At 40.4% G+C, this 19,219-nt stretch overlaps 1 protein-coding gene and 1 pseudogene across 1 annotated transcript; both read right to left on the reverse strand.

Annotated features, from left to right (window-relative positions):
- Positions 1 to 2,565: 2,565 nt before the first annotated feature.
- LOC127991067 (zinc finger CCHC domain-containing protein 8) lies at positions 2,566 to 10,280 on the reverse strand. Its single transcript, XM_052591546.1, has 14 exons — positions 10,114 to 10,280; positions 9,758 to 9,798; positions 9,603 to 9,677; positions 9,407 to 9,512; positions 9,248 to 9,325; positions 9,075 to 9,178; positions 8,915 to 8,980; positions 8,782 to 8,842; positions 8,580 to 8,707; positions 8,248 to 8,384; positions 8,056 to 8,165; positions 7,863 to 7,949; positions 7,685 to 7,781; positions 2,566 to 3,363 (listed from the first exon to the last, which is right to left on the reverse strand). The coding sequence occupies exons 1-14, from the start codon at positions 10,246 to 10,248 to the stop codon at positions 2,762 to 2,764; spliced, it is 1,827 nt and encodes a 608-aa protein (XP_052447506.1). The 5' UTR covers positions 10,249 to 10,280; the 3' UTR covers positions 2,566 to 2,761.
- A 1,240-nt stretch (positions 10,281 to 11,520) lies between these two features.
- On the reverse strand, positions 11,521 to 17,979 carry LOC127991083 (arginine/serine-rich coiled-coil protein 2-like; annotated as a pseudogene).
- Between the last annotated feature and the right edge of the window lie 1,240 nt (positions 17,980 to 19,219).

A 19,219-nucleotide genomic window follows, 5' to 3' on the forward strand; every position in this document is an offset into this window, starting at 1 on the left:
ACACCACTGCACAGAAGACTCCACCTCCTCCCGGCGACCAGGTGATGACGCTGACCTCAGACAGCATGAGGAGATCCTTCAGCAGGATCAATGCACGCAAAGCTCCGGGTCCTAACAACATCCCTGGGCATGTACTGAAAGACTGTGCAGCAGAACTCACTGATGTCTTCACAGACATTTTCAACATCTCACTGAGTCAGGCTGTTGTTCCCACATGCTTTAAAACTACCACTATCATCCCAGTCCCGAAGAAGCTATCTCCATCCTGCTTCAATGACTACCGTCCTGTTGCACTTACCCCCATCCTCATGAAGTGCTTTGAACAGCTAGTCATGCACCACATCAAGTCTGCCCTCCCCCCCTCCCTGGACCCCTTCCAGTTTGCATATCGGTCCAACCGGTCGACCGATGATGCCATCTCCACTGCCGTCCACTCAGCACTCACACATCTGGAAAAAAAGGACTCTTATGTCAGAATGCTGTTCATAGACTTCAGTTCAGCATTCAACACAATCATCCCTCAACAGCTTATTTGCAAACTGATTCAGCTGGGGCTCAACACTTCGCTGTGCAACTGGCTGTTGGACTTTCTGACTGGAAGACCTCAGGCAGTACGGGTCGGCAGCAACACATCCAGCACCATCACACTGAACACTGGGGCCCCCCAAGGATGTGTGCTGAGCCCCCTCCTCTTCACTCTGCTGACCCATGACTGCACACCGTCACACAGCTCCAACCTCTTCATTAAGTTTGTGGATGACATGACAGTGGTGGGTCTCATTAGCAACAAAGATGAGACAAACTACAGGAGCGAGGTGAGCCGCCTGGCTGGGTGGTGCAGTGACAACAATCTCTCTCTGAACGTGGAGAAGATGAAGGAGATTGTTGTAGACTTCAGGAGAGCACACACTCAGCACGTTCCTCTGACCATCAACGGTGCGACTGTGGAGAGAGTGAGCAGCACCAAGTTCCTGGGTGTGCACATCACAGAGGACCTCTCCTGGACTGAAAACACAGCAGCACTGGCCAAGAAATCACAACAGCGTCTCTACTTCCTCTGCAAACTGAGGAGAGCCAGAGCCCCGGCCCCCATCATGTACACCTTCTACAGAGGCACCATCGAGAGCATTCTGTCGAGCTGCATCACTGTGTGGTATGGCGCCTGCAACGTGTCCTGCCGAAAGACTCTGCAACGCGTATTGAGAGCAGCTGAGAAGATCATTGGTGTCTCTCTCCCCTCCCTCCAGGACATTTACGGAACCTGTCTCACCCGCAAAGCCCTCTGCATCACAGTTGACCCCACCCACCCATCACACAGCTTCTTCAGCCTGCTGCCATCAGGGAGGAGACTGCGGAGTCTCCAGGCCAGGACCAGCAGACTGAAGGACAGCTTCATCCACCAGGCTGTCAGGAAGCTGAACTCACTCCCGAACCTGCCCCCCCCCCCTCCCCTCTTCTTCCCCAGGCACCACTGAACTATGAACCCCCCCCCCCCCCCCCTAATTATATGATGACATGCACGAGTCACTTGTGCAGCATTGGTCTGCTCACTCACCGCTCACCTCCTCATTCAGCATGGAACTACCTCATCAGTCAGTTAAATAACTGCTCTTGGTCACTTGTCACTTTAATCAGACTTAAGATATTTTTAATAAGTGATTTTTTTGCACTAAAAAATCTTTTAACTGCACTGTTGTTCACTTCATTGATTTGCACTATATCTGTCATTTACCTTGCGCTGCTTTATTTAACTTTATTTTTAACTTTTATTTTTATTATATGTCTTTTTTTTTATAATTCCCTTATTGTATAATTGTATCTACATTTTATATTTGATCTAGTTATTTTTTTAGGCTTTAATGTTAATGTTATCTGTATGCACCGGGGTCTGAGAGTAACGCAATTTCGATTCTCTGTATGTATGTACTGTACATGTGGAAATTGACAATAAAGCAGACTTGAACTTGAATTAATTGCTTATTTTGAAATATTTCTATTTTTTTGTATTTTCTTTTTCACTTTAATTTTAGTTTAAAAAAATTACTTTGTTGTTGTCGTGTTTTTGTCATTTTTATTCTTTTTTTAATGACCATATAAGTTTCAGTGCTAGTTTATTTAGTTGTAGCTATTATTTCAATTTAAACTAAATGAATGTTGCATTTAAATATAATAAACATTTATTTCAGCTAGTTTTTCAAAGAAAGGCATTTTAATGGTTTTAGTGAAGGATAGTAACACTGCTCTCTAGAGTGTAATTACATATTAATAATAACTAACCTCTTTTTTGTGCTTTATTTTTATAAAGCAGCTTTACACTGAGTTTATAGAAAAGTCACATTATATTGACTATTATCTGTTGTTATGCCCCCAGAGAGCAAGCTAAAGGTGAGAATAAAGTGACAATATTTCAGGTATTACAAATTGGCACAAAATAATCACTGATAATTCGATAATATATAAAGTTACATTTCTGTGAAATGCCTTTCTCCACAGACTTTCATTGTAAATGTATTATAGTAAACAGGTTTTAGTCATTCTGAACTCTGAACATTTCTATAACACCAGTTTTAATCATGTTAAAACTTTTAATTCAGTGAGAATTCTATAAAAGTCATCATGCCGTGAGATTACAGAAAACAGAAGAAACATTCCCTAGGCAAATCACATGATGGCAGTAAAAAAGATACAAAGTAGCACCAAAGTAGAACTACATATAAAAGGACTGTGATTAGAGAAAAGCAGTAAAAACACACAGCTTCCATCACTTCTTGTTCCGGGCCTGACTCCTCGGGGAGTCTCTCAGTAAATCTCGAATCTTGAGGTAAACCCCCGTGGCTTCAGCCACCTCTGTGAACTCCGGCGTGTCCTCAAACGGAATGATTCCCGCAGCGAACCGGCTCCGGTGAGGGACGAGACTCACTTTAGTCACAGCAGGCTCGTCCTCTGGTGTGTTCGTCTGAGGAGCGTCTGGAGCTTCATGATCACTGCACTCCTCGTAAACTTCAGACAGGACAGAGATGTCCCTCATCTCTGCTTGCAGATCGATGGCACCCTGCTCCGGTCCTTCGATCCTCTCCTCCTGGCAGATGTCGGGTGGAGACGGCGTGCTCCCGAGTGATGTGACCCTGGTGGAGGAGCTCGGGACGGGGCTCTCCGGAAGCCTCTGCTGCTGCTCCAGACTCCGCCCATCCTCAGACTCCTCCCCTTGCACAGGATTGGCTGGGGACCCGTGTGTGGGAGGAGTCAGCGGTGGAGTGTCCCTGAGGACGGGTGGTGTGGGCGGAGGCGTTCCTGGCGGGAGAGGAACACCAGAGCCGGGAGGGAACTGGAACCCATCGGATCTTACCTCAGACACCTGGTGCTCTGCAGGAGGACACACACTACATCATCATAAACGGTTTGTTTTCTCAGTGATGCAGTACAGTTTGAGCACGCTCCTGGAGCGCTCTGAACGCTCTCTAGCATCTTACCACCAACGATCAATCAGTGATCTGTTAAAGAGACAGCAGCCTTATAAACACCTGCTGCCGGTCACTGAACTGAATGTCTTCAGTCACTTTAACTTCAGGATTAATCTATACTTTATTTGTGCAAAAATTAACAAAAACTATGCAGTGTTTTAAACTTTTAAACTACAATTTCTGTACATGAAATTTGCTCAGGTGTATTTATTTATGCTGTTGCTAATTGATTATGGAAGAATTATTGGGTCAGATTATAAACTAAAAGTCTTAAACCAAAACTAAAAATCTAAATTTGAAACTTAAAGTCCAAGTCGAAAATTAGTTTGGTATTTAGGATTGGCCATTATCTGTTTAGGGTGGGGCACTTGGTCATTTAGCCATTCAGGATTTAGGATTGGGCATTTGAGGATTGAGGTGTGTATGCAAATTAGGAGGCGTGGCTCAAATACTGGAGGCTGGTTTGAAATGGCTGGTGCGCAGAGGCACCTTATGGACAGCAGAGGGAGCTCCCAGTGCTAAGGAGTAGAGTCCTGCACGGGTTCGGGGTCCGTGTATCTTTTGGTCATTCGATTTTCTATTTGAAAATAAATAAAGATAAATGAGAAACGATTTGATTTTCATTTTTTCGTTTTGTTTAAGAAACGGAAAACGAAAATTTAGCTGGATTTTTCGTATTTTTGTTTGTGGGTAAAAAATCAGATTATGCTTTAATATTTGTTTGAATGTGTGGGCGGCGCTGAAACGCCCCTTTCATCCCTTCTGTACTGCACTGACAAGCGGCAACTGCAAGCTCAGTTCATTTTCACCAGGAGAGAAGCGGCAGACGGCAGAGTTTATTAATCCTGCCAATTCTTTGCTAGTGGTGCTTGCAAGCTTTTTTATATATATATATATATATATATATATATATATATATATATATATATATATATATATATATATATATATATATATATATATATATATATATATATATATATATATTTTTTTTTTTTTTTTTTTTTTTTTTGACCAAACAGAAATTAATTTATTCAATGACATTTGAATTTTACTGTAAGATCTACAATGACAAATATGTGCAGATTTTTTGCCTACTAATTTTATTCTATGCCTATTTAAGAAAAACCTCACAGCCTAACATGTTTTCATTTGCTATACAAACAACAGCAACTGAAACTTTATCTTGTAGAGTGTAGTCTGCTGCACTTCTCCGATCGGCGGATCCCGATCCACAGCTTCCATCCCGATAACAAGAGGAAAGAGCTTCAGCTCCATCAGTTTGGGTCGTAAGACACCCTAAATAACATGAAAACTCAACAGGATTTGCTTTCTGTCATCTCAGTCTACATTAACTTCTTTCTGAAATGTCAGAAATGAACCAGGCTCATGCATCAGACGAACCATGTCTTGCTGGACATGTCTACTTTTAAAATAAGCCATTTAAATAGAATAATAATAATAATAATAATTTTATATTTAGGCCTATGTAATTCAAATGAAACCAACGAGAGGTGCAGTGTTTCCCGTCTGAACTCATTATCTGTAATGATGTCACACCGTCACTATATTCATACAGTCATCTACAGAATTCGTGAATTCAGTTCATAATTATAAGTAGCCTATAGCCTATAATTAAAACATTTAAAGTAGACTAATTATGGGGAAAACTTAACTTATATTAATATAAATTTTATTATAAATGTGGGGTTGGATTTTTCCCATTTAATTTTTTTTTTATGAATGGCCTAGAATAAAATAAGTAGGCAAAAAATTTGTAGTAGGCCTATATTTTATTCCATGTCGTTGTAGATCACAGGCTAAAGTAAAATGCAAATGGTGTTTTATGAATAAAGTTGTCAAGTCTGCTTTGTCAATAACTGCAGCAGCCGGAAAAATATAATATTATTTTTTTATTTTATTATTAATTTAATTAATTAATTATTATTATTATTATTATTATTATTTTAACTTGCAAGCACCACTAGCAAAGAATTGGCAGGATTAATAAACTCTGCTGTCTGCCGCTTCTCTCCTGGTGAAAATGAACTGAGCTTGCGGTTGCCGCTTGTCAGTGCAGTACAGAAGGGATGAAAGGGGCGTTTCAGCGCCGCCCACACATTCAAACAAATATTAAAGCATAATCTGATTTTTTACCCACAAACAAAAATACGAAAAGTCCAGCTAAATTTTTGTTTTCCGTTTCTTAAACAAAACGAAAATCAAACTGTTTCTCATTTATCTTTATTTATTTTTAAATAGAAAATCGAATGACCAAAAGATACACGGACAGTTCGGGTACCCACGGGTATTTGGCTGAAACGGGTGAAAAATATCCAACTGTGTCGGATACGGGTGCAGGTCGGGTCGGACACAGGGAAACACGGGTCTATACACGGGTTCAAAACAGTCACGTGCAAACGTAAAAATAGGCCTACGTTCCACTTAAAAAAAATAAATAAATCACCACTGCGCGAACGGCTGCATGAGTCATAGTTAACAGACGTTAAGATCAGTTAAGATCAGCCAGCTGTTTTTTTTTTTCTGTTGTTTTTGTTTTCCGTTCATATATATATATATATATATATATATATATATATATATATATATATACAGAATCTAAATTAAAATGTGTTTGATTTAAGCCTATTTTAAAATTTGTGTTATAAATTTATATTGCGCATAACACGATCGTTATAAAGGTGTTTAAACAACAATACACTTCCACTTGCATGTATTTGACAATCGGAATATCAGATATTTCATTCCATAGCTAACACATTTGTGAATATGGGCCTAATCTATCCAGGGTTGTTGTTTTTTTGACTTTGTGCAGCTCATTCACATGCGCGCTCTGGCGCAGATCCGCCTCTCGCGATGCTCAGCTGTGAACAATTAATAAATGGGTGAGTTCGACTTGAAGCACAACCTCAGACGGTGGTATGATTCGCTCTTTTGTTGTTCTGTTTTCTTTCAGGATCAAAAATACAACAAATGTAAGCGTTTATCTGTATTTCCGACTGTTGAGAACTATGCATTTATAAATCAGTCAATTTTGTATTTTATTATGAGATATTTTATTCTTATGTGATCAGTGACTGATGGACCAAAGAGCACGTATTTCGACATTTGCAGTAAAAAAGTGAAATATAAATTCTCAGAAAATGCATTTAATACCAGTATATTGAAACGTCTGTTTATATAGCCTACTCCATTAAAGCTGCAGTGGGGAACTTTTGACGCTCTAGCGGTTAATAAACAGAACTGCTTGCGTCTTGCGGAAGAACATTGTAGCCGGAACTACTTACTTGAACACAAACAAAGTTACGGACCGCAGCTCTGATTGGTTGTTTTTTACCGGGAGCGATGGAGTTTCTGCAAATGGCAATAGGACACTGGGAGGAGCCAGAGGAGCTTGATTTTTTCACAGATTATCTGTCTCATATTCTACTGTCAGGACATAATGACAGGTTTAACAAATATGTAAAAAAGATATTTTTACAAAAGTTTCCTACAGCACCTTTAATAAAGGAGTCCAGACATTGGAAAATATCAGTCCACATGGGTTTTATATTTAATATGAGGAAAATAGACATGCACGCATGCGTGATACAAAAAAATAAAAATTTTAGGTAGCAAAATATTTTTTAGTAATTCTGTCAATTACACTAAGGTTATTTCATTGTCTGCTATATATTTGCTTCTTATTTATTAAAATATGGGCAACTGATAGATAAAACATTGATCAAAATTAAGATACAATGTATAAAAACGAATATATTTTAAAGAGAGCTTTCCATAAATAACTTCTGTATGACCTGGCAATAAAATTAGAAAAAAGTGTGTCTAATGTGATTTGCTTAACTGATTTGATATCGGGTGCGGGTCGGGGTGTCGGTTCTATTTTAAGCAGGTTGGGTGCGGATTTTAATTAGTGCTGCTGTCGGAAAATGGGTCGGATGCGGTTTTAAACACTGCGGGTACGGGCGGGTGCAGATTTACAAAATCGGACCCGTGCAGCTCTCTGCTAAGGAGCACACTGTACTGAAACCAAACGGAGCAGGTGAGCAGCTTGAGCGAGGACTGTGTGAGAACTTCAACTTAATGACAGCTTTATAACACTTGTGGCCTCAAACACCGTCACCAGTGAAAGGAGTGCATCAGAAGGGAGTGTGAACACATCATTTGCACGTCTAGCCAGCATCACAGCTGCGGTTGTGTACCTGACTCGATCTCCACGTTCTCTGGACTCGATCGGTGTTTCTTCGTCTCCTGGGCTGTGGATTCAGACTCATGCCGTCTCTTACTGCAGCTGGAGCCCTGCTCATATTAACAAGCTCATTAAGGAAAACATGAATATCGCAATCAACTAAAAACAATCGATTCGACGGATGCTTTTACCGTCGGAGAGTTACTGTTTAAAAAAGCAGCAAAGTTTTGCTTCCACTGCCGAGGCTGCATCGGGACAGAGCCGAAAGACCTGTAGTCCTGTCAGTGATGAAACACACATTACAGTTTCGTCTGTTGTTGTTCTTATGATTTCTGTTGATCCTAATCACAGAATCAGCTGTAGTAAGAGCGTATGTTCACTCACGTCTCTAACGTTGACTGCTGCAGAACAATTGAAGCCGGGGAAGTCCACCAGCTTGGAGACATCGTAAGAGATCTTTTGGCCGTGGTTATCTTCGTCCTCATTGTTCGATCCTTGCAGAGACACAGGTTATCGTCTCTGAATCGTGCTAATGTCAGGGTCTGAACCCTACGACTGAGGGACTCGGACTCTTACCATCGTAGAGCGTCAGGCCGGAGACCTCCATCTCTGCCTCCTTCAGCCATCCGGGAGGATAGCCCAGCTCCCTCATGCGATAGATGAACGGAGGAAGAGTGTTTGAGGAGATCCCCAGAGCCTCCAGGAGCCCCTGACTACACACAGATCACCACTGATCTCCAATCACATTTCAGTTTTATTTAAACAATCTCTAGCGGACATCGCCGGGAATGAGACCACCTGTCATACTACGTGCTTTTATAATGAAACCAACTTTTAAGGCACGCTCCTGTGTCTAAATGTTTGCTTTTTATTAAAAACTGAAAGATTTGAAGAAGTGTGACGCGGACCTGAGTGTTCCTGGCTTGTACTTCGCGAAGCGCTCCTCGATCTCCTCTGCGTGGTAGCGCTGGTTGCTCGGACTGATGTTCTGCGAGAACTCCTTCCTCTTGTCACTGATCCGAGCCATGTCTTTGGGCTTGAACAGTCAGAGACACACTGATCAGTAAGTATTGCACAGAAACATGTTGATCTGTGAGTAGAGAGCAGCACCTGTGGACAGTCTCGCAGCTGATGGTCCTCAGAGCTGCAGTTAAAACAGCACGGTCTCGGCCTGTGAAGACAACACCGTCTCACAACACCATAAACACATCAACACTGCTGCTATGGTGAACTCTCGCCGTACCTTTTCACCGCTGTCTGCACCTCTTGGCCCTCGAGAGCGATGATCTGGCCAAAGATCTGCTGATATCTTTGCAAAAGTGATTCAGGAGCAGTAATGCATACAGACGTGAATCAAACAGACTTAAGCATTGTCTAGAGCGAGTGCTAAGTGTTCAGGATACTTGGGAACCTCCCATCCGTCGGTCAGCTGAGGGTTTTCATTCAGCAGCGGCTGGCCAAGTCTGTCAACACAGAAGCTGGTGAAGTACAGAACACTCCCGATCACCTACGAACCAGAACAAGAGGTACAGGTTTAGTGTGGTGACGGTGTCAGAATAACGTCTGCAGAACTCACACTGAAGGCGTTCTTCATGTGCTTGGAGTCACTGGAAGACTTCACTTTGTAGCTCTCCTCCATCACGAAGCCTGCGTGCTGTGAACACAAACAGCAGCGTGTGACGCAGAGCACTGATGAAGACGGATGTAAGAGATGTCAGTGAGCGTGAACACCTACATGAGGCTTGAGATGAAGAGCAGAGGCTTCTGGATCACTGCTACACTCTTCTAGCTTCTTCTGGACAAGACAGCAGATGAAGTCCTCCATCTCTCTCCGACACTGCCTAAACACACACACACACAAACACACACACACACAATGTTACAGTCACAGACACACACACACAGAGAGAGAGAGAGACACACACACAAACCTGGAAATGATGTTGTTTCCATAATTGATTTGACACAGTGGTCCATCGGTGTTGGAGTCTCCTATGTTGATCCTCCTGAACACAGATAGTCAGTAACGGTGAATGAAAGACCAGTCTAAACACACTCTGACATGAGCTGCTGACTCTTTACTCACGCGGGACGACTCAGTAGGTGTAACTTCCTCTTCAGATCCTCATGTGGGTCAGACTTAAGGCACAAACTTATAAAGAGTCAGGTCTGGAAACAGATGACACTAAAGACTGTTTAACCCTGAACAGATCTGATATATCATCAGCAGAATGGGAAAGGTTGGAGTTTCAGTATGCATTTTTTATTTATTGCTGATTAAAACATTACAAAAACAGCATAACAAGTGTTATGGATTAAATACCATAATATGAATAACTTCTGTGCTGCTGGTGCACACTGAATCCTATTTCTATCGCGACTCTACTGAGCTATGTTTCTCTGCATGCGCTTGTGGTGAAAGTGTCGCGTGATTATAAGGATATTCTCCTCCTTGAGACGCGCGGCAGTTTCTAATGTGTCCCGCAGCCGCTCCTCGTCCTCGACGCCCGCGCGCTCCGACGCGTCCTCCTCGAACTGAGCGAACAGCTCGCGGTCCCCGAGCTCCACCGCAGACATGTTTGACGCAGCGTGCGATGCGCACGGCTAGAACAAATCCTGTGACGCACTGATGCGTGTCCGCTGATTGGCTCGGAACCCGGAAGTAACGTCCGTTTGAACCTGTAAACAAACACTTAATAGCTAGCTAAAGCGGTCTGATTCACTGTTCCTCCAGAGATGTATCTGACTCTGGATATAAACCCTCATCTAGTTCAGTGTTTTAACACGTTTTTTTCATGACCTCCTCTCATAAAACACGATTCGCTTCTCGTGTCTCATAAAAAACTCGTTTAATGGCACTCAGAATTTACTTGGACCAGCTCAAAACAGCTAAGACTAGCAGTGATCTTAGACTGGTTTTAGGTTTTTTTTTTTTGGCGGATAAGAAAACACGAATTTCATCGTCCTTCAGTTCAATTCAATAATTTCTTTGTGTTCTGGTTTGACTGTACAATTAATGCAAATATATTTCAAAACCGACATAAAAAAAAAAAAAACTTTACAAAAGGTTTTCTTTGAGACTGTCTTAATATAAAACCAAAACAACTTGGATTTTAATTAGAATAAATACTGTCAGGCAACTATACTATCTGTAAAATATATAGCCTATATACATTAAAATAAAACGCAAGCATTTAATAATCAGTCAAGGTGTTTTTTCATTGGTGTGTAGTTGACCTTCCACTGGAACACTCATAACAACCATTTCTAATCGTTAATTTTAGTATCCATATTTCCTCAGGTAGATTAAATTAGAAGTAGATCAGCCTAGGCTTAACTCACCGATTAAGGATCGTAAGATCATAGTTATATAGAGACGGGGCTTAAATTCTGATTCTGGCTAAATATCAGTGCAGCGTTTACGATGTAGATCATAACATACTTCTACAAAGACTTGGAAGACTTGTAGGACGTCCATGACATGTGGAATCCCTCAAGGCTCAATTCTGGGACCGTTTATGTTTAGACTGTATATGCTCCCACTGAGTTAAATAATGAGAAATATCAAATTTCCTTTCACAGTTATGCTGATAACACCCAGATTTACCAAGCCTTATCACTTAAGGACTTAAATGTTTTGTTTACAGTCAAGACTTGTTCATGCCTTTTAATGTATGATTACTTTTTATAAATCACTAAAAGGCCTAGAACCTCAGTACATTGCAGTTATGGGTTTAGGTTTGCAGATACGAACCTAACAATGTTTTTCTATGTTTAATTATTTCATTGTTCTAAATGTAAATTGGTGTTACTCTGTTTTTTGGTTGAAACTGATGTCAAACTTGCATCTTTAATATATTTACGTAGTAACGATTTTATTAAAAGCACTACAGCATTCACAATATATCATAGACCCTGGTACGCCTCAGTCAGTGATATATCAGGAATCACTAGCTTTAGACAGGTTCAATACAAACACAGTGAAATATACAATCCTGTTTCCCAAAATCCAAACAAAAGCTTTACAATATTAAACACAATTTTCAGAGTCCAAGCAACGCTATATGCTTGAGCAATCAACTGTATTTACAGGTGAGTTTTCAAAACGGATTAAAGGACAGACTGGATGAATCATACATGCAAGCTAATGCACCAGCATTCTCTACAAGCAGGTACAAATCAGCTTTACAGCGGCCAGAGTTTACAGAAATGAGAAGCTCAGACACTGAATGTTCAGAGAGCATCCATGCCCTTCAGGAAAACGAGGAGGAGAATCCAAGGCCCATTCCTCTCTGCGTGTGTGTCTGTGAACGGGCCATCTCATACTGGACGTCCAGATTACGAAACATCTCTTCCTGCTGCTGCAACGTTCTGAGTCCTTCTTCATTAGTAGCTCCTGATGAGCAACCTTCTTCTTCTTCTTCACCCTACGGTGAACACAACAGGGTCATCAGCATCCACCAAGACACTCAAAACATCCATGTTACTTGCAATAAAATATAAAAACTGGATGAAAAGCAAACTAAACAAAAATGAGGAATGTTGCCTTGAAGTTGAAGCACTGAAATAACTGGAAATAAAAACAAGCGAAAAATAAAATAAAATTTTGAATAAAAAGTAGAAAAGGATAAATCTTACTTTGATGCCCATAAGTTTGCGAAATTTCACATTTTGGTCTTTATTGCCAAAATTTAGCTTCTCCCAGAGCTCAGCTGTTTGAGACTTCTTGTTTGTGTCCTGCAACATAAACACACATTAATGCTGAACATCTTGAGACACATATAAGACACATAAGAACGAGAGCCAGCTAGTACGAAATCTCTTATCAAGGACAAAATGAGCACTAAAGAGTATTCTTCTGATGCCTTATGGTTTCTGTTTGGTTTGATCGTTCATAAAGCTTGGTGTGAAGATGATCTGAACCAGTTTTGGTAAAAACTGTATGAATTGTTTAGAATGGGTTCACGTGATTTTGACAAGAATTTAGTTTGTCACATGAACACATTGAGCTTGTGTCACGTTTTGAATAAACCCAAACGCACAGGTGAGCTGTCGGTGGAGTTAGAAAATCCAAATTTGCTCTGGTTAATGTTCAGACCATCCTCTATCAGTTTTCCAAATTTCATAACGTTCCCATAAACTGTTACTTTGGGCTGCTACAGACTCGAGAGCAGAGGAAGAGGAGGAGGATTAGTACATACAGCAAACAGACACATACCTGTCATATTACATGAAAGTTATAATGTACAGAACAATTGATCCTCGTGATATAAGCAGGTATCGTATAACTCGGCAACACAATTAATTATATTATCAGTGGCTGTGCTTGTCCTCACCCCTTCTTTCTTCCCCTGCCACAACTTCTTCCTCTTCTTCTCCTGCTCTGCAAACTTCATGGGGTTCACCGCTGAGGGATTGTAGAAGCTTGGCACAGCGATGCCCGTCTCTGCCAGTGTTTTGGCCTGAAGCGCTGCCATCTGAGCGGCCATAGCGATCTGAGGAGTGACCTGTGTGCCGGACGCCAGCAGCGCTGCCACGTTCAGACCAGGACTGGGTGCAGAGACCGGATCACACGAGAGAGGAGCTGCTGCTGCTGGGGAACCAGACATCCATCAGAGAGATGAAGTGTGGAGATCAGATGAAGATCTGTGCTGATGAACTACTGTACCTGCTGCGCTCTCCTGTAGACGCTTCTCCAACAGCTCCTTCTCTTTCTGCTCCTGAAGCTTCTTAGCTCTCTCCAACCTGAGAGTGAGAGGAGAGTATAAACACATGGCTTCTCATCGACCAGAAGAGTTCAGCTGTGGTCTAAATCAGAGCTTGATTAGGGCTGCAGGACAGAACCAAATTAAACTAGCCTCGTGTGATACTTATCATCTGCGATAATAACATAATAGTTGTTTTAATGATATGCGAGATGACATTATCAGTGAAAGACCGAAAGTCTATTTGTGTGCTGAAGTGGATTAGAAAGCAGGTAGAACAGCTCTGTAATTAAAAAACTAAAAGTGCTTTTAAATGTATATTTTTCAACAATACACCTGAAAATCGATACAAATATGAGCTACAAATTTTAAATTGATCAAATCTGATCTAGATTAGAAACGACTCATGCTGCATCTTTATTGGGACGGTGATTAAAATACAGTGGCTTCCTCCAGCTGTGAACAGAAGGATATTCACTTCCATTATTCATTTGTTTGACTTGGGCTTTGTTTTTACATTTCAGTTTCACACAGAAATGTGCAGCATTTTGTCTGAGAAATAATAAAAAGACACTATTTAATTTATAATTTTTCTTAAATCTAAAAAAACAATATTGTGTCGTGAATTGTTTTCACAGTTGAGTGAATCGTACATCATCTCTATTATATAGTTATGTAATATTACACTCACAACAGTGCCATTTTTTCTAAATATCAGCATAATAACAAGAAGTCAATAGTGAGTGAGTTACATTTTAGACAGAATAGTGTCTGTCTTTATTTCTGTTTCACCAATGAAAATTGATCCAAACAACCCAAGCATGTGAAAGCATCACACAAAGGCGTTTCGTTACTGAATGAATTCGTTTTTGAATGAATCATTTGAGTCAAGTGTTCAAAGATGCATTTATAAAGACATGCTTGATTTGGGAGTGAAACCGTGATGTGTTTAGTGTGAAATCATGCTAGCTGTGAGATGTTCAGATCTGCTAGAGTTCGTAAACTAAAATGTTATGATATTTAGCCGACTAAAACTGTACATTAAGTCAGTCAAGCTAAATGGCTGTACCTTCTGGCTAACGCCTCCTGAGCATCCATGGCTGTGTTTCTGCCCCTGAAGGTCACCGGGCTCACTGACCGACTCAGACTCTTCCTCCGGGCTTTCTCCGCCCTCTTCTTCTTCTTCTCCCTAGACAAAATGACACCATCTCACAGTTTTATCACAACCTGCACTGCCATTCAGCTTCATCAAAGTCCAGAGCACACAGTGTTGCTGTGACCTGCTCTGGCTGCGGCTCCTGCTGCGGTGTCTGTGTTTGCTCCTGGAGTTAGAGCGAGACTTCGCCCGTCTCTTCTTCTCACGACTCCTCGACCTCGACCTCTTTTTGTCCCAGTTTCGATTGTGATGTCGCCTACAGTGAGATAGCAGCTGACATCTAAGCACTCTAAACCTGAGTGGTAGCATGGATTCAGCTGAAGTGCTGACGGAAATACCTTTCCCTGGAGCGTGACCGTGACGGGCTCTTCGCTCGGGAGGACTTCTTGTCTTTTCGTCGATGGCGCTCCTCCGTGTCTTTATCGGACGTCTCCAGATGATCCTCTGATCCGCTATGACATCGCAGAGCTTTCTTCCGTGCCTGTTTTAAGAAGAATTGGTCTCTTTCAGGAAAATAGTGCAATAAAGAGAGTTAGTAAGTTGGTTTGAGAACAAACTAATTTAAAAATAATAATAATTCTGACAAGAAAAACTGTTTTTAAACCTATGCCAACTTCCAACAGCGTGTAAGGTTACATTTAAAACATATGAGTGTTTTTAACCAGCACATTTAGATTCAGTCCATGCCCCCGGCCCTTTCTTCTTTCTCTGTTTCTCTCACACACGACCGCTCACAAGTCTGGGATCAGAAGGATTCAGATCAGAGTGTCTTCTGCTCATCAAGACTCCAGTTATTTGTTTATTAATGTTTTTCTTTTTTAAAATACATTAAAATCTGATGTATTTCTGTGATGCTCCGCTGTATTCTCAGCATCATTCCTCCAGTCATCAGTGTCACATGATCTTCAGAAATCAGAATAATATGATGATTTACTATCAGAGCTGAAACTGTTCTGCTGCTTCAGAATCTTTTGGAAACGGTGATACTTTTTTCAGAATTATTTGATGAATGAAAGGATTTATTTAAAATAGAAATCTGTTCTAACACTCTACAGTTCAGACGTCTGGGGTCAGTACATTTTTCTTCTCTTTTTTAAAGAAATTCAAACTTTTATTCAGCAAGGATGTGTTAAATTGTTAAGCAAATATTTATATTTTAAAATAAATGGTGTTCTTTTTAACTTTTTATTCATCAAACAATCCATAATATTTGTCAGCACAACTGTTGATAACTTTAATAATAAATCAGTATATTAAAATGATTTCTGAAGATCATGTGACACTTTATACTGTAGTAATGATGATGGAAATTCAGCTTTGCTTCACAGAAATTATATTTTAAAGGATATTAAAATAGAAACTATTATTTTATATTGTTATACAATGTTTGCAAGATTACTGATTATTTTCTGTATTTCTGATCAAATAAATGCAGCCTTGAGCAGAAGAGACTTCTTTAAAAACATCAGTCTCACTGACGCCTAACCTTTGAACTACAGTGTGTTCAAACATAAATGTGAACATGAAATCAAAATGAACCCCATTTACTTGCACATTCCTGGTCTTGAGCTACTCGACTTAACGGTTCAAAACATATTCCCAATGTAATTAACGCACAAATGTAGTTTTTGTCATTATTACAGGCTATATTAAAATAAAAATACTTCAGAAACATAAATCGTGAAATGTGAAGAACACTTTCTGAATGCACTGGAGGTGTCTTGGTTCCCAGTTCAGAGGCTCAACATATTCTCACATTTCTGAAGAAAGCTCTTGGTGTGTGCAACGTCACGGTTTTAAACAGACTTCACGACTGTGCAAATCTGCATGCATTCACATCAGAAACAGACGCTCGTTTTCTAAACTGCAATTCTGCAGGTGTCTACAAAAAAAAGGCAGTAACTGGGGTTGTGAAACAAAATGGTTTTGTTTAATAAGCAAATAAGTTTAAATGACTGATAGTTACCTGTCCAGGTAGTAGGCATATAATTTTGCTATCTGTCAGCAGCGTCTTCTGTTGTCTCTTCGTGCATTAGCACGCTGAGTGTAATTTATTATAGAAATGTTATCATATGATCTAAAATACAGAACGTTAAAAAAGCTCCCAAACAGACATTTCTCTCCCTCTGTAATCTATATTTAATAAACTCAAGATGACATGCAGTTGTGAGTATATCTGCTCTCAGTCTGGCATCTAATCTGCATACTTACCCAGCTCTAAAACTAGACATGCCAGCTGTAAAGCTACTGGTGATGATGTGACCAGATTAATATAGGTCTACATGACATCGATGCACTAAAGTTAGTTACCTCTTTGCTTCCGCCGTGACTGTGTCTGTGCCTCTTGTCTCCTAGAAGACAGAAAGACACAAATTAATAATTAATTGATGCACTGACAGATTCATATTGCCTCCATTTGCCGTTATTTTTTGTGCACAAAGATGTATTTTTAAGTTGCTTACGGCTTTAACAGCTCTGTTCCCAACCACTAACAACCAATAAAAAAAAATAACACACACATATATATATATATATATATATATATATATATATATATATATATATATATATATATATATATATAAAATAGACTTTTCTAACTGAAAGAGGTTCAGATGATGACATTGCCTGCGTTACATGGAAATAAGAAATAACCTGGATTTGTGTATTTAAAAAGACAAAAGCCTTCCAAAGACATCATAATGCATGACTAAATAACTTACTGATTAAATCAGTTCATCAGTGGTTCATGCAATGGTGACGTCCTGAGAAAACACTGTGTGATCAATAAATGAGTAAATGTAGTCTGATTTAGAGTTTTAAATTTAATTTAATCTAAATACAGCAGGTAAGGTCTCTCCAATCATTCAACTTCGCCCAAGTGAAAAGACTTTTTAATTTCGCATGTCAAGTGATTGTTTACATAGCTGTAAACTAAGAATAGTTAGGAAGACGTAGGCGATGGTTTTTGTAATGAGAACGACTGCGACATGCTCGTTCTTTGTGAACCTGGTTTAGCCCACCTGACTTCCGCTTCCGGTCGGCCGATCTCGATCTGGACCGATGTTTGGAGTTCCGTCGCTCCTCATCGGTGTCCTCGGGCCCCTGATGGGACACAATCACAGTCACTCCGAGAGTTACAGGAGGTTATCGAGTGTTAGCCACTAGCGTTAGCTCTCTCAGAGTCAGAACTGCTGGCCTAAGACTGTTATTCTCCGAGCGCAGAACTACTGTGTGAGGAATTACATGCTTCTGTCGAATATAACCCGCACCAGACAATAATCAAACACAAATACTTGCCTCCATGATGAGAGTAAACAAAGGATCTCTCTGTGGTTCGTAGCAGAACTCGAGCTCCTGTCAGCCGTTTCTCCTGCGGCGGAGCAGTGCCCGGATGTTCTTCTTCTTCTCCTCCTCCTGAATCTCGCGGGACGCTGCAACCGCACAGCGCCCCCTGCGGCCGGGCGGACTGACTTTTTCTACTTATATTTCCTCGGCGGTCGGCATCAGTCACCTTCTGCTCTGGAGTGTGTATCAGAAAATAGGTTTACAAACTACATCACCCGTTCTCCCTCCTTTATCCCGACACACAGACGCACTCCTCATCCCTGACCTGCCTTGCCTTGCCTTATAATAAGAATAAGAACAGCAATAAGAAGAACAATCTCTAATGAAACGCTTCTAATTCTTCAGCTACAACATATACATTTCCGATCCAAACTAAATTCTCCTTTAGATTCTTCCCATTCTCTCAACTCTCCTGCAATACTGCCTTAGTGGGATGTGGATTATTATGCCCTTGTAAACCTGCCCAATAGTTAGCCAATAGCTTCCTTCTCAACTCCAGTGGCGATGCCCCATTACATATTCTCAGTGCCTGTTCCTGGACTACATCTCACTTTTTCAACTGCAATTTAGCTGCAGACCCAAATACTACACTACCGTAATCTAAGACAGACCATATTAGAGCCACATTTATTATTTTCAGTGATAATCTGCTTGCACTCCATTCCCTTACCCTCAAACATTCTTGCACTTTTCCTCTATTTTCGTGATATGATCTGCAAATGTTAGTCATGAATACAAATTAATTCATAGAAATGTAAAACTTCCAACCCTCTTTAAGTCTCTTCCATATATTTGTCACAATGTCCCAACCTCCCTTTATCTTCTAGAACTTTCCCAAATACATAAGTGATCATAATAATAATAAAGCGCAACGGACTTATAACATTCCCTTGAGGTGTGCCATTTTCAGCTGCATATTGATTTGGTTCTTCCTATTTCATCACAAGAATTTCCTCCAGCTAGTCCTCTTTGCTTGGTGTACTGTTCTTCTAACTACTTCTTGAGCCTTCTTGGATAAAATGCTGCAAATTCTGTATTATTTTAAGTATTCTGAAAGCTTTATTTATATCTCTAATTATTCGCACCTTCATTCCAATCTATATGGAGGTCCCATCCTAATGAACATTGCACATCCTTTTCCACCCTCTTCATAATTCCTATCTTTCCAAACTACTGTGCATCACATAATCCAAATTTGGTTTCAGCCAAGTTTCCTGAATATACACCACATCTGGTCTCTCATCTGGCTCATTAATACAATATTTAAACTCCTGTCCATTGGCCAAAAAGCTCCTGGCATTCCACTGTAAAATAATAACCATTATTGTTATTACCTACT

The sequence above is a fragment of the Carassius gibelio genome, chromosome A5 (genome assembly GCF_023724105.1).
Source record: "Carassius gibelio isolate Cgi1373 ecotype wild population from Czech Republic chromosome A5, carGib1.2-hapl.c, whole genome shotgun sequence".
Classification (NCBI taxonomy): domain Eukaryota; kingdom Metazoa; phylum Chordata; class Actinopteri; order Cypriniformes; family Cyprinidae; genus Carassius; species Carassius gibelio.